This window comes from Alternaria atra, assembly GCF_907166805.1.
Source record: "Alternaria atra isolate CS162 genome assembly, contig: 21, whole genome shotgun sequence".
Classification (NCBI taxonomy): Eukaryota; Fungi; Ascomycota; class Dothideomycetes; order Pleosporales; family Pleosporaceae; genus Alternaria; species Alternaria atra.
The window spans coordinates 4,125,389-4,139,144 of record NW_025091319.1 but is presented as its reverse complement, the minus strand read 5'-3'; the positions used below and the strand labels follow the sequence as shown (position 1 = coordinate 4,139,144).

The 13,756-nt window shown below is 52.4% G+C and overlaps 5 protein-coding genes across 5 annotated transcripts; 4 read left to right on the top strand and 1 right to left on the bottom strand.

The window, feature by feature from the left end:
* Window positions 1-485: 485 nt before the first annotated feature.
* Window positions 486-2,000, top strand: ALTATR162_LOCUS1805 (uncharacterized protein; the record flags this gene model as incomplete). The annotated part of the gene is made up of 1 exon (XM_043309403.1): window positions 486-2,000. The coding sequence occupies one exon, from the start codon at window positions 486-488 to the stop codon at window positions 1,998-2,000; it is 1,515 nt and encodes a 504-aa protein (XP_043165338.1).
* Window positions 2,001-2,047: 47 nt separating this feature from the next.
* Window positions 2,048-2,508, bottom strand: ALTATR162_LOCUS1804 (uncharacterized protein; the record flags this gene model as incomplete). The annotated part of the gene is made up of 3 exons (XM_043309402.1): window positions 2,048-2,102; window positions 2,152-2,252; window positions 2,323-2,508. 3 exons carry the CDS (start codon window positions 2,506-2,508, stop codon window positions 2,048-2,050), a joined length of 342 nt encoding a protein of 113 aa, XP_043165337.1.
* A 513-nt stretch (window positions 2,509-3,021) lies between these two features.
* Window positions 3,022-7,515, top strand: ALTATR162_LOCUS1803 (uncharacterized protein; the record flags this gene model as incomplete). Its single annotated transcript, XM_043309401.1, has 2 exons — window positions 3,022-7,407; window positions 7,465-7,515. The coding sequence occupies 2 exons, from the start codon at window positions 3,022-3,024 to the stop codon at window positions 7,513-7,515; spliced, it is 4,437 nt and encodes a 1,478-aa protein (XP_043165336.1).
* A 701-nt stretch (window positions 7,516-8,216) lies between these two features.
* ALTATR162_LOCUS1802 (uncharacterized protein) lies at window positions 8,217-9,503 on the top strand (the record flags this gene model as incomplete). Its single annotated transcript, XM_043309400.1, has 1 exon — window positions 8,217-9,503. One exon carries the CDS (start codon window positions 8,217-8,219, stop codon window positions 9,501-9,503), a length of 1,287 nt encoding a protein of 428 aa, XP_043165335.1.
* A 561-nt stretch (window positions 9,504-10,064) lies between these two features.
* Window positions 10,065-13,355, top strand: ALTATR162_LOCUS1801 (uncharacterized protein; the record flags this gene model as incomplete). Its single annotated transcript, XM_043309399.1, has 1 exon — window positions 10,065-13,355. One exon carries the CDS (start codon window positions 10,065-10,067, stop codon window positions 13,353-13,355), a length of 3,291 nt encoding a protein of 1,096 aa, XP_043165334.1.
* Between the last annotated feature and the right edge of the window lie 401 nt (window positions 13,356-13,756).

Genomic DNA, 13,756 nt, shown 5'->3' with positions numbered 1-13,756 from the left:
TTCGCATCGTTGGTGTGGGAGTCCGCATGGATAATCTACGCGTGCATCTGCATAGGCGTCGCGGTTTTACTGGCGAGATGGTGGCGATGTCATCGATAGTGTCGTCGACCGTGTTGTGCTAACTCCGCAACGCGCCGCGCTAGCACCAAATCACGTGCAGTGCCTCGAGATGCCGAACAGCGCCCTGGAGTGGACCTGCCGCTCCAGAGTCAGACATGCCGCTTCTTACACGAACCCGCTAACACACGGGTGATAACTCACAAGGCCGCTCGATACGCCCGAATATGGCGCAAGTTGCGAAGCCACAAGTCGCTTCCAGGTGGCCTCATCATTTTAAAATCTAGGTTCAGGTGGAGTCATATGTCCCATTACTTATACTGAGAAAGCCCTCGCGCCGATAATCGTGTGTCTGAAGCAATCACCAAACTCAATCTATCCAATTGCGCGAAGTCTACTCTTCTTACGTATAACATTAAGCATCGGTCATGGAGGTCACAGATAACGAGCTGTTCCAAAGGCTCTCTGCTGCAATCGCAAAGATACACTCAGGTCCTCCGCCTGCTGATGTCCTTCCATCCACCGCTACATTGAATAGCGCTCGCTCCAAGCTTCAATCCCACCTCCCCAGCCAAGGTGTTGGGCTCGAAGAAAGCATACGGCACCTACAAGAAGACCTCGCCCCAGCCTTCAACGGCTCTTCTCGCTCGCCAAACTACTACGGCTTTGTGACAGGTGGCACAACACCAGCAGCACTCCTTGCCGACAATCTGGTCTCAGCATATGACCAGAACGTACAAGTTCATCTGCCGAATGAGACCATTGCCACAGATGTAGAGGATCGAGCCCTTTCTCTACTATGCGAATTGCTCAACTTCGAACCAGAGCAGTGGCCGCATCGCATATTCACTACGGGCGCGACATCAGCGAATATCCTAGGTCTGGCATGTGGACGAGAGTACGTGATTGCAGAAGCCTCAGCGCATCGTACAGATGCAGAAATCAGCATTGGCGAGCTTGGTATTGTTGAAGCTATGCGGAAAGCTGGGATTGACGATATCCAGATATTGACTACGGTACCGCACTCTTCGCTGGGAAAAGCGGCGGGTATACTAGGTCTTGGGCGGGCGAGCGTCAGATGTCTGGGGCAATCTGAAGCACCACACAAGTTTGACATGCAGCTGCTCAAGAAGTCACTTGAGCAGCCTGGTGCAGCGTCCATCGTTGCTATTTCTGCGTCGGAAGTCAACACAGGAGCCTTCGCAACCTCAGGCCTAGAAGAGATGCAAGAGATAAGGAAGCTGTGTGACATGTATGGAGCGTGGATACATGTCGATGGTGCGTTTGGGCTCTTCGGCCGTCTCTTGACATCATCGACATACTCTTCGATTACCCAGGCTTGCGAAGGACTTGAACTTGCAGACTCAATCACAGGCGACGCACACAAGCTACTCAATGTACCATATGACTGTGGTTTCTTTCTCTCTCGACACCGCAGCATCGCTGAACGCGTGTTCCAAAACCCCAACGCTGCATACCTGGCTTCTGGAAACGATACGAGTGCCATCATGTCGCCACTAAACATCGGACTTGAGAACTCACGACGCTTCAGGGCGTTACCGGTATACGCCAACCTTGTTGCGTATGGTAAAGAGGGTTATCGTGCGATGTTGGAAAGACAGATAGAACTTTCACGAGGGATTGCAAGATATATTCTGGAAAGCGATGGATATGAGCTCCTGCCTAAGAGCAATGGTTCTCATGAAGATGTCTTGAAAGGTATCTATATCATTGTACTATTCCGTGCAAAAGATGAAGAAATCAATAAGCAACTGGTCAACAAAATCAAGGCCACGAGGAAGATATATGTGTCAGGGACAGCATGGAATGGGAAGCCAGCATGTAGATTCGCAGTCTCAAACTGGATGACAAACGTTGAGAGGGATTTGCCCATCGTTGAACAAGTGTTGCAAGATATAGTATCAGGGAACGAAGGTAGATAGTCGCACTAGCTGACTACACCCAGTATTACTGTATGAGTAAAAACCTCTTACATATCCTCCATCTTGTACACCTCGTATGCTGGTTCCTCGTATGGATGTGCTCTGTATTCATTAGTAGTCTTTTTATGATACCACGGAACGACGAACTCACTTCCTTAGTGCTTCCACCGCCTTGACAGCTGTATCACGCCCCACACATATGGCCTCGACTCTATACTCATCTACTTCCTCCAGTTCACCAACCTTACCAATCTGATGGCCATTGTCAATGTCTAAATACCTATCTTTACCCGTGTCAAAGTTGGAATGGATAGAAACCTACATGTGGATTGGCAGCATCGCCTGGTCTGAACTGACCTGTTCCTCTGCTGGTGAAGCAGCACTCTGTGTAGCCGGCTGGGCCAGGGAAACGTCCTGCGCCGGCACCGAAAATAGCGGTCTTACAGACGTTGACGGCGGAAGGAGGGACGAAGAATACGAGCTTGAACTTTTGCACACTTGAGGCCATGATGACGCTAGGAGGAGATGGTGAGTACCTAGGATGAGAGATGTGGAATTGGATGATCTCTCTCAGCCTTTTTGGAAACAACAAGTATGCAACTGAGTAGGCTGAGATTCACGATGATGCAATGGTACTCCGCCGCAACGATGCTTGAGGCGGGGCTGCAGTCACTGCAGATGCACAACACCGCATATGGTATCTGGGCAGCATCTAAGTGTAACCGTGGGATACTGATTCGAGATCTATAGCAAAACACATGTAGCCTACGCGTCGTCGATATGAGAAACAGCGATAGAATCAAGACGCGAACCAATTCTGTATTATGCCAACTTTTTTCCAGAAACCCTGTGCAGTATAACATTTCAAGGTACGACAGGGACAAGTGGGGCACGCGGGGCTGACACGTGCACGGGTGTTTGTTTACGCTTTTGTCCGATAACACTAGGAAAGTGTCAAGTCGCACAAGGCTACTCCGCGCAAACGGCCTCCAACCACGACCAACCCACAGTCATAGCGATCATGGCTTCGATGTCCCCGAGGAAATCTACGCGCGCCGCTGCGACGCGCCGGAAGGCACCCGTTGTCGACGATTCGGACCAGGAGGAAAACAGGACACCAACCCCCGAAGTCAAGCAGGAGGCAGAGGAGGAGGAATTCACACCAGCACCGGCACCACTCAAGACGGGACGGGGGCGGGGAAGGCCACGGAAGGCTGCAGCCCAGAATGAGGAAGCAACACCTAAGCCCACAACGAGGCGGCGGACTCGCGTTACGGAGTCGGTCGAGCCTACGCAGACGCTCACACCCGCCCCAGAGAGGAGCACCAGGGCGGCTTCACCATCAAAGGCGGTGCCCAAAAAGCGTGGAAGGAAACCTCGTTCTTCTGTTGCGCCAGCACCCGTTGAGGAGACTTCTCATTTAATCACACCAGAGCCTTCAATATCTCCCGAACCAGAAGCCGAACAGGCCTCCGAAGCCACGATTACAGCAAGCTCACCGCTTGCCGATACTACAAACGACACGGCGGACGATCCTACCAACGACGCGGCGAGCGATGTTACCATGACAGATCGAACACCTGAGCTGGCACCTGAGCCAGAACCCGCGCCCGAGCCTGTTGCTGAGGTTACACAGATAGAAGCAAAAGAGGAGACACCGATGCCAGAGCCAAAGATGGATGTTGACTCGTTACCAGAGCCTCAGCCGCCAGCCAAGGTCCAGGAGGAACTCAGCACACAGCAAACCATGCTCGAGCCTATAGACATTGTGGTGAAGAGGCGAGCGGCAGCCATCCCGGCCTTGCACGAGCCTGTAGCGCCCAAACAGCGGACAGTCATCACCTGGCTTGTTCTCAACAACTTCAAGAGTTATGCTGGTCGGCAGGAAGTTGGTCCCTTCCACGCCTCCTTCTCCTCTGTCGTGGGACCGAACGGTTCCGGCAAGTCCAACGTCATCGACTCCCTCCTTTTCGTCTTCGGTTTCCGTGCAAGCAAGATGCGACAGAGCAAGCTTTCCGCGCTCATCCACAACTCGGCGGCCTTCCCGGACCTGGATTACTGCGAAGTCGAAGTCCACTTCCAAGAAGTCAAAGACCTTCCAAACGGCGGTCACGAAGTCATCCCTGAATCACAGCTTGTCGTCTCCCGGAGAGCATTCAAGAACAACTCGAGCAAATACTACATCAATAGGAAGGAGTCGACCTTCACCATTGTCACGACTCTGCTCAAAGACAGAGGAGTGGATCTCGATCACAAGCGCTTCTTGATCTTGCAGGGTGAGGTTGAGTCAATTGCGCAGATGAAGCCAAAAGCACAGGGCGAACACGATGATGGTCTGCTCGAGTATCTAGAAGACATCATCGGCACATCCAAGTACAAGACACCTATCGCAGAATCTGAGGTCGAAGTGGAGAATCTGAATGAAGTCTGTCGGGAGAAAAGCAGCCGTGTACAGCACGTCGAAAAGGAGAAGAGCAGTCTGGAAGAGAAGAAGAACAAGGCGCTTGCCTACATCCGTGACGAGAACGAGCTGGCCTCGAAGCAGTCCACCCTCTACCAGATATACGTCTCCGAATTCGATGATCACATTCAAGTCACCCAAGAATCTGTCGGCCAGCTCCAGACGCAGCTGGATGAGGAGTTACAGAAGCACCAGGGAAGCGAAGAAGAGATCAAAGAACTAGAGCGACAATACAAGAAGGGCGCGAAAGAGTGCGAGCAACTCGAAAAGAAGAACCAGGAGTACCAGAAAGAAGTGGCCCGTGTCGACAAGGAGACGGTCAAATTCGAAGAGAAGAAGAAGTTCTTGGCTGGCAAGCAGAAGAAGTTGGAAAAAACCAAGGAGACAAGTGGCTATGGTCGTTCGGAAGCAGAGAGTCTCGCGAAGCAGTATTCCGCGGATGTCGAGCGCTACAACGAGGAGATTGCTGAGCTCGAGCAGAGCATGGAGGTCGAGGCGAAGGAGCTCGAAGCTGTACGCAAGAGCTTGGCCGGTAAAACCCAGGGTCTCTCGGACGAGATTGCGGCAAAGCAGAAGTCTTTGGAGCCTTGGAGCGCCAAGATCAACGAAAAACAATCGGCCATTGCAGTCGCACAGAGTGAACTGGACATTATGCGTGAGCGTGAGAATGCGGGCGCAAAAGGTATAGCCGAAGTTGAGGCGAAGATTGAGAGCTTGGAAGAAGCGAAACAGGCCAAGGCTGCCGAGCTTGACGAATGCAAAGCTGAAAGGAAGCGCGTTGAGAAGGAGGTCCGGAAGACACAGGCTAAACTTGAGGAGATAACTCAACAAGAGCCAACGCTGAGGTCGAAGCTTTCTGGCGCAAGAGCCAAGGCAGATGAGGCTCGTGCGAGCCTTTCGTCGGCTCAGACCCAGGGTAACGTCTTGACAGGTCTCATGCGCTTGAAAGAATCAGGACGTATTGATGGATTCCACGGTCGACTCGGAAACCTTGGCACCATCGACCAGAAGTATGATGTTGCCATCTCCACAGCCTGCCCACAATTGGACAACATGGTTGTAGACACTGTAGAGTCTGGTCAGCAGTGCATCGAGTACCTGCGGAAGAACAACCTCGGTCGCGCCAACTTTATTCTTCTGGACCGCCTCGCGAAGCGTGACATGTCCCCAGTTCAAACACCCGAGAATGTACCACGTCTCTTCGACCTCGTTAAGCCTAAGCATGAAAAGCTCAAGCCCGCTTTCTTCCAGGTTATGACAAACACGCTCGTAGCTGAGGACTTGGACCAAGCCGAGCGCATCGCATATGGCGCAAAGCGATGGCGAGTCGTCACCCTAGACGGCAAGCTTATTGACACTGCGGGTACCATGAGTGGCGGTGGAAGCCGAGTGGTTAAAGGAAAGATGTCTTCCAAGCTTGCGTCTGACGTCTCGAAAGATCAGGTCACAAAGCTTGAACATGACCGAGACACGCTTGAACAGACTTTCGCCGAGTTCCAACAAGAGCTGCGAGAGCTTGAAACTGCGCTGAGAGACCTTAATCAGCAAATACCTGAATTAGACACCAAGTCGCAGAAACTCGCCCTCGAACTGGAGAGCTTCGATCGCAATATTGCGGATTGTCAACGTCGCATCAAGGAGCTGGGTAGTGAACAGACATCCACGAAGACCGACAAGGGACGCATCGCGTCATTGGAGAAGAACATCGCCTCGATGGAGAAGGAGGTCTCTAAGCTCCGTGCTGAGACCGAAGACATTGAAGCCGAGATCAAGGCTCTCCAAGACAAGATTATGGAGATTGGAGGAGTCAAGCTACGAGGTCAAAAGGCCAAGGTTGACGGTCTAAAGGGGCAGATCGACACACTGACCGAGCAAGCATCCAATGCCCAGGTCGCTAAGTCCAAGGAAGAGAAGCAGCGTGCTAAACACGAGAAGGCACACAACGATGCCATCAAGGAGCTGGAGAAGCTTGCCAATGACGCTGAGCAGGTTGAAGAGGACATGGCTTCTCAACAACGCGATGTTTCTGGAATCCGACAACAGGCTGAAGAAGCGCAAGAAGAGCTTGAGACCAGGAAAGAGGAGTTGCAGCTGGTCAAAAAGGAGCTTGACGAGAAGTTGGCAGAACTCAACGAAACACGTGCGGTCGAGATCGAGATGCGCAACAAGCTCGAAGAGGGCCAGAAGACTTTGAATGAGTACCAGAAGAAACAAGCTTACTTTCACGATAAACTGAGCAAGCTCGCGTACCAGAACGTTACCGACCTGGGAGAAGAACAGGAAGGCGAGGGTCAAGGCCTTCCATCTTACAGCAAAGATGAGCTTCAAGACATGGACAAGGCCACTCTTAAAGACCAGATCGCCCACCTGGAGAAGAAGAATGAGTCCACACAAGTCGACCTAGCCGTCCTTGCCGAATACCGCAAACGTGTCGAAGAGCACGCCGCGCGCTCTACAGACCTCGCCTCTGCCGTCAGCGCTCGCGACGCCGCAAAGCATAAATGCGAAGAGCTCCGACGTCTGCGCAAGGAAGGTTTCAAGGCCGGGTTTGACATCATCACCGCCCGCCTCAAGGAGATGTACCAGATGATCACCATGGGTGGTAACGCCGAACTTGAATACGAAGATACACTAGACGCGTTTTCTGAGGGCATTCGCTTCTCTGTCATGCCTCCGAAAAAGTCATGGAAGAACATCAGCAACCTGTCTGGTGGCGAGAAGACGTTGAGTTCTCTGGCTTTGGTGTTCGCTCTACATCACTACAAGCCTACGCCGTTGTACGTCATGGATGAAATTGATGCGGCGCTGGACTTCCGCAACGTAAGCATTGTGGCGAGTTACATCAAGGAGAGGACGAAGAACGCGCAGTTTATCGTCATTTCACTCAGGAACAACATGTTCGAGCTTGCGTCGCGGTTGGTGGGCGTTTACAAGGTCAATCATATGGTAAGTTCACCTTATACACATCAAACGGGTCAAGCATCAGTTACTGACTTTAAGCAGACGAAAAGTGTTACGATTGAGAACAAGGACTACATCGTTGGGCGGGCGTGATTTGTTGATGATGGGCAATCGTGGCTCTTATGTTTGGTGCTTGGCGTTTGGGAGTAAGCTTGTGGGCACGCATCTGGTACAAAGCGGATTAGGTGGGCTGCATATGATACCATACCGAGATACATGCTGTCTGGTATTAAATGAGTGCAATGATGAACGTTTCTATATCTACAACATCTTAATCTCCCTTGCTGATATACCACGTCGGGTTTCCATGCCACTTGATCGAGACATTGCAAATATACAGTCCAAGCCAGCTTTCCTGTCTCCCTGGGCCTCTTTGAGTGAGAGCAGTGTGGCCCGGAGTCTGGTTTCACTTCTTCTGTCACTCTCATCGGTCATATCTCTAGATGAACAGTCATAGCGCCTCTTTGCCCAAACAGCAAAACTTTCCAACTCCTACGTTGCTATGGTTTCCCACCTTACACGCACTCGCCGCTCGCCACTTTCCACCTCTACCCCAACTGCTTACGCTTGGTCTTGGCTCTAACCTTTCTCACTAATCTGCCTGAATAGATTAACACGGGTTCTACCAACTCCACGCTCACACACACTCACACACACCTCCCCTGCCTCTACTTATACCAAGACCCGCAACCTACCTTCAATGACTCCCGAATTGATTGAGCACCACAACTTGTACTCGAACACCACAATTCGACTATATCTTCTACATTTCCCCCAAATCCTAAACAGTCACCATGTCTTCTGCTCACGACACTATCATGTCGTTCGTCACTGTCTCCGCCCCCGACTCTTTGGAAGAATACACGACTGAGCATGCTAGCAGCGGAGAAGAGAATGTTGCCGCTACGTCTGAAGCCAAGAGAGCATCCAGGAGCGCTTCCACCGAGAAGAACAAGATTCAGGAGACGCCAAAGCGAAACCGACGCAGTACCAAGTCTACCCAGACCAGCCCGACCACCGATAAGACAACAGCCGTATCGAGTGGATCAAGCACTTTCATATCAGCAGCCGGTTCCAATGAAGCTGTTTCCACACGGTCAGCGTCGTCAACCAAGAAGACCGGCCGTACAGACCGCAACGCCAAGAAATTTGTCGTCTTGTCAAAAGACCCTCGCGCCATTGCCAAGACTGAGTCGCCACGAGGCAACAAGCGCGCAGCAGAAAACAAGAAGGGTGGTCGAGCCAAGCGTCAAGTCCGGTCGTCCCAGGAGCTGGGTTTAATCTACAACAGCATCAAGGCTATCAACATGCCGCCTCGTGTCGGTCAAGTTCCTGGTCAAGTTCCCCCCACACCTGTCGTTGGCGACTATCCATTCGGCGATACGGAGGATCATCAGAACAGTATGATCATTTACTGGCTGGACGATCTGGAGAACACTTATGCGAAGACGACCATACTGTACAACGAGACGTTTCCGAACGACAAGGTAACAGATGAAGCTGTGCGTCGTCGTCACATTAGATCTCTGGAGCGACTGCAGAAGCGCTACGGTGCAAAGCCTGTTGCGCAGATTGGCATAGTTGGCAGGAACATTGCGAGGCGTGGGAGGCCGCGTGCGCCTCGTCTCAGTGGTATCGAGCCTGAGAATGACCCAGCCGATGCTGCTGCGCCATATGAAGAGCAAGTCGAAGGCGATGCTTCCGTCACTGAAGACAATTCAACTCATACATCGCATTCTCCTCCAAGAGGCAGCCTAGCCAAAGCAATCGATCAGGTTCAACGCGAGAAGCGGAATCACAAAGGCCATGAATTCGACAAGGCTTGCATCGTTGTTTGGCGTGACGCCGACAAGATGTCATTCAAGGATATCCGCGCAAAGCTCGACAACGAGCGTGGATGGTCCTTGGGCGAGCCCACAGTCAAGAAGGAGTACACGAGAGCTCGTGCTCGCATCTGGGGCACTACTTCACTGGAGGTTGCTGCCGACGAGGATGATGAGAGTAAAAGGAAAGCGGCTGAGGATGAACAAGGAGAAGACATGGAGATGGAGGATGATTTAGTTGAGCAGAAGGAGATATGAGTTGGAGATGACCAAGTGGCCTGCACTATTAGGCAGCGAAAAGGAAAGCCTGTTGGGGCCAACATGGTATAGACATGGAATAAATACAATGTCAAGACACTCGCCTGGCTTGCTATGAGGTGGTGAAGTCTTTAATGCATATGATCGTGTTCGTGTATTGTGTTGTATAGAGCGGTGCTGCTCGCCTTCTCTTTGACTGGTTTTTAGTTCAACGCACGGACCAACTCACCGCGGCTTTGAACCGCGACTGATTCCATCACTTCGACACGACAGCCAGCCATTCGGCTATATCGACACCACCGCCCCCAAACGACTGGCGAACGCGCCGACGACGATACCGAAGAACGCACGCGAATACCCCGCCCATTTCTGGAGCGCTCCACAGCATTTCGAGCGCGGTGATAGCGTGAATGACGGCGCGCGCACCCCTCAGCCGTTCTTCCGCCTCCCTGCGCGCTCTCACTCCTCGCCGTTGAAGTGCACGCCTATATTAATACCTAGACTCACTTCCAACTTGTTGAACACATCTACCGACCAGCTGCTCCAACACTACACGCGACCATGGCCGACGAGCACCCGCCCCCGAACGGCGGCGGCGGTGGCGGCGATGACAATGGAGACAAGGATGAGGACGACTTCCGCAAGATAATGCAACAGATGTCACGGGGCGCTGCAGAAGGCGAAGAAGACCTCTTGGGTGGCATCGCGGACCGACCGCTGGATATTGGCGAGAAGGCCGACGACGCAGTCGATTACGAAGACATCAGCGACGACGACCTGCCGGAGGAGGAGTTTGAGCTGGGTGAGGGTGCTGACAGCACTCAAAACTTCAGCGGCACTACCTTGCAGGATTCTGGCGGAGTAGTTGACAACGAAGACGTGGACATGGACGATCTTTTTGGCGACAACAACGATGATAACGACGATAACGACGATCTCTTCGGCGACGACCCCAGTCACTCTGATGCAGTGCAAGCATCTACGCAACACGAGGACGATCCTCTCACCTCCATCGAAGATCTAGTCCAGGAAGGCTTCAGCGCCGTCTCAAAGGATAAGCCACAACCAGCTGCTCGCAACACCGCCCCCGATGCTGCACAGCAAGAGGCAGAGGAGGAGGACCCTGAGGTGCGCGAGCAACTGGCTCTATTCGCACAGTCTTCGCGCAAGAAAGACGAGCCAGCGGCTGCTCCAGTAAAGACATCACGAGAGGAATTTGAAAAGATCTGGCCCAACTTCGAGGCGGACAAGCCACCACGCTTCTTCAGTCTGGTACCGCGAAAGCGCGCTTTCTACATCCCCAAAGTTCCGCAAAAGACACCGAAACCTTTCCAGCTGAACAAGCTTACCCTGGACCTTGCGACGGATCAAGAAAAGAGTTTCCGGTTACAGCCTACAACGGCCACCGCCAAATCAGGTCGACAGCAGGAGGAGGAGCAGGGTGGTCTCATTCATATTACGAACACTGCAGAAGAGGATGGCGATAGCGACGACCAGCTGGAACTCGACAACCTCGATACTATTGACGACCGTGAAATCATCGGCAACGTATCGTGGAGTGACCTGAGGATTGCCTGTGAAGACTGGGATGTGCCAGATGGTGCAAGCGACACAACTCTGTCCGACGAAAACCAGGCACCAACGCCACCTGAAAGCAATGGTGGTATCGACTCTGCACAACTGTCGCCAAACAAGAAGCGGAAACTCGGAAACCGTGACCAGCCTATCCACTTCTCCGTCTATGATCACATGGAGCTACCCACATGGGACGATCCCGAGCTCGAGACTGCACGACTGTCAAAGAAGATTCTTCTCGACATGAACGACCCACATCTCCTACTTGATGTACAGCAGCCCAGTGCAGAGCCACCGAAACCACGGACGTTAGGTCTGGGCCTCAAGCGCGATAGCCGTGGAAGCCTTGCAAACCCCATGTTCAAGCGCTACAACATCTCCAATGACGAGGCGTACGACGCGCTCAAGGAAAGCAGCCAGCAGAAGGTCCGTAGTACGATCGGCCACATGAATGTTGAGCACAGCTTGCCCGCACTGAAGTTGCAATATCCTTTCTACAAGGTTGCACTGTCCGACCGCGAGCTCCGGTCTTTCCATCGTCCTACCGTTACCTTCAAGCCTGGCGAGCGAGCAAGCATCACGCCGCTCAAGTCGATCAAAAGGAAGCACAAGAAAAACCTCAAGCCATCCGAAGCCTTCGCTTCAGCCGAAGACCTCAACATCGGTGACAACTCTGACCTGCTCCTTGCCGAGTATTCCGAGGAGTATCCCACTACCCTGTCCAACTTTGGTATGGGCATCAAGATCCTCAACTACTACCGCCGGAAGGACATGGAAGATACCGCGCGACCGAAGCCGGAAGATGGTATCGGCGAGACCTCAGTGCTGCTACCGCAGGACAAGAGTCCATTTTCACTGTTCGGCCAGGTCGAACCAGGCCAGCAAGTCTTGACACTCCACAACGCCATGTACCGAGCTCCCGTGTTCAAGCATAAGCCCGAACAGACCGATTTCCTTGTGAGCAGAAGCTGGACCGGAGTTAATGGCCCCAGGTACTACATGCGAAACATTCCGAATCTCATGGTCGTTGGCCAACAGTTTCCCTCTGTCGAAGTACCAGGTACACATGCTCGTAAGGTTACAGAAGCTTCCAAGAAGCGACTCAAGATGCTTGCGTTCCGACTGTACCGAAAGGGTCAACAGAAGAATGCGCGTCAGCCTTGGGTTAGTAACGAGATGATCAAGCAGCATTTGCCCGGTACCGAGATTGCGCAGAATCGTTCCCGAATGCGGGAAATCATGAAGTACCAGAAGGACATTGGTACGTGGGAACCGGTACCAGGCGAGACTGTTCCTGAAGAGCCGATTCTACGCACTTGGATCAAACCAGAAGATGTCTGTTTGATTGACTCCATGCATGCTGGTGACAAGCAGCTTCAAGATGCCGGTATCAAGTCGAATGAGATCCGTGATGACGAAGAAGAGGCTGACAACGAGAACGCTGATGTCAAGCTGGCGCCCTGGAACACAACGAAGAACTTCCTCAATGCCTGCGCTGGCAAGGCTATGTTGGAGCTCCACGGTGATGGTGATCCTACGGGTCAAGGCCTAGGTTTCAGCTTCATCAAGGTCTCAATGAAGGGTGGTTTCAGAGACGTTGGTGAGAGTGCGGCTGATCGTCTTGATAACAAAAAGATGAAGGAGCTTGGCGGTCACAGCTACAACGTCCAGCGTCAGCAAGTCATGTACGAGAATGCCATCAAGCGTATCTGGAACAAGCAAAAGGAGAGTTTATCTGCCCAGAACCCGCCTTCTGACACTGAAGACGACGTCGACTCTGCTGTCAACCACACCAACCACAGCCGCCAACGTTCCGAACTAGGTACTCCGGCCATACGACCTGACGACGAGACCATGTCCCAGATGTCCCGCAATAGTAATGCGGATAATCGTGGCAAGAAGCTCAAGATCACACGTACTATCAAGAACAAATACAACGAGTTCGAGGATGTTACGGAGATAATCACCGATCCCGCTGTCATCCAGCTCTACATTAAGCACAAGCGGCAGGAGCGTCTACTCAACATGCGCATCGAGGACATCAAGCCGACCGGTGATCCCGAAGTGGATAAGGCCCAACAGATCAAACTGAAGGCCGAATTGGCACGTTTAGCTCGCAATATAGAGCGTCGCGAGGGTCGTGAAAAGGCAAAGGGTATGCACAAGTCGCAGACCGGAGATGGTGGTGCAACCGGTGGACCAGGCAAAGGCGGAGCAACACCTCGCAAGTGCGCAAACTGCGGCGAGGTGGGCCACATCAAGACAAACAAGAAGTAAGTGGACAAGAATCCCTCTTTGTTTAACAAATTCGCTAACGTATCCTCCATCAGGCTCTGCCCGCTCCTCAATGGCCAACGGAAGCAAAACGACACGTTCAGGGATGCAAGTGCTGCATCTCCCGCGACAGTCGTTCCTGCTACCCCTTCTTTCGCCGGTTCACCGTCTTAGAAACAGTCACCGTGTTGGAAAGAGGATGATATTAACAAGGTGCAAGTACCGCTACGCATCTCACCTGGGTTTCCAGACTCGTACAAGCATGCCAAAGTGCGAAGTACATTGATGTGTTGACGCACTATGCGTCTCAGCATGAAGACGAGGGTTCCAAGTATTTTTTTCCTTTAATGCATAGCATGGCGTTGGTGGGATAACTTGCTCTTGATACGGGAAGTATCAGTCAA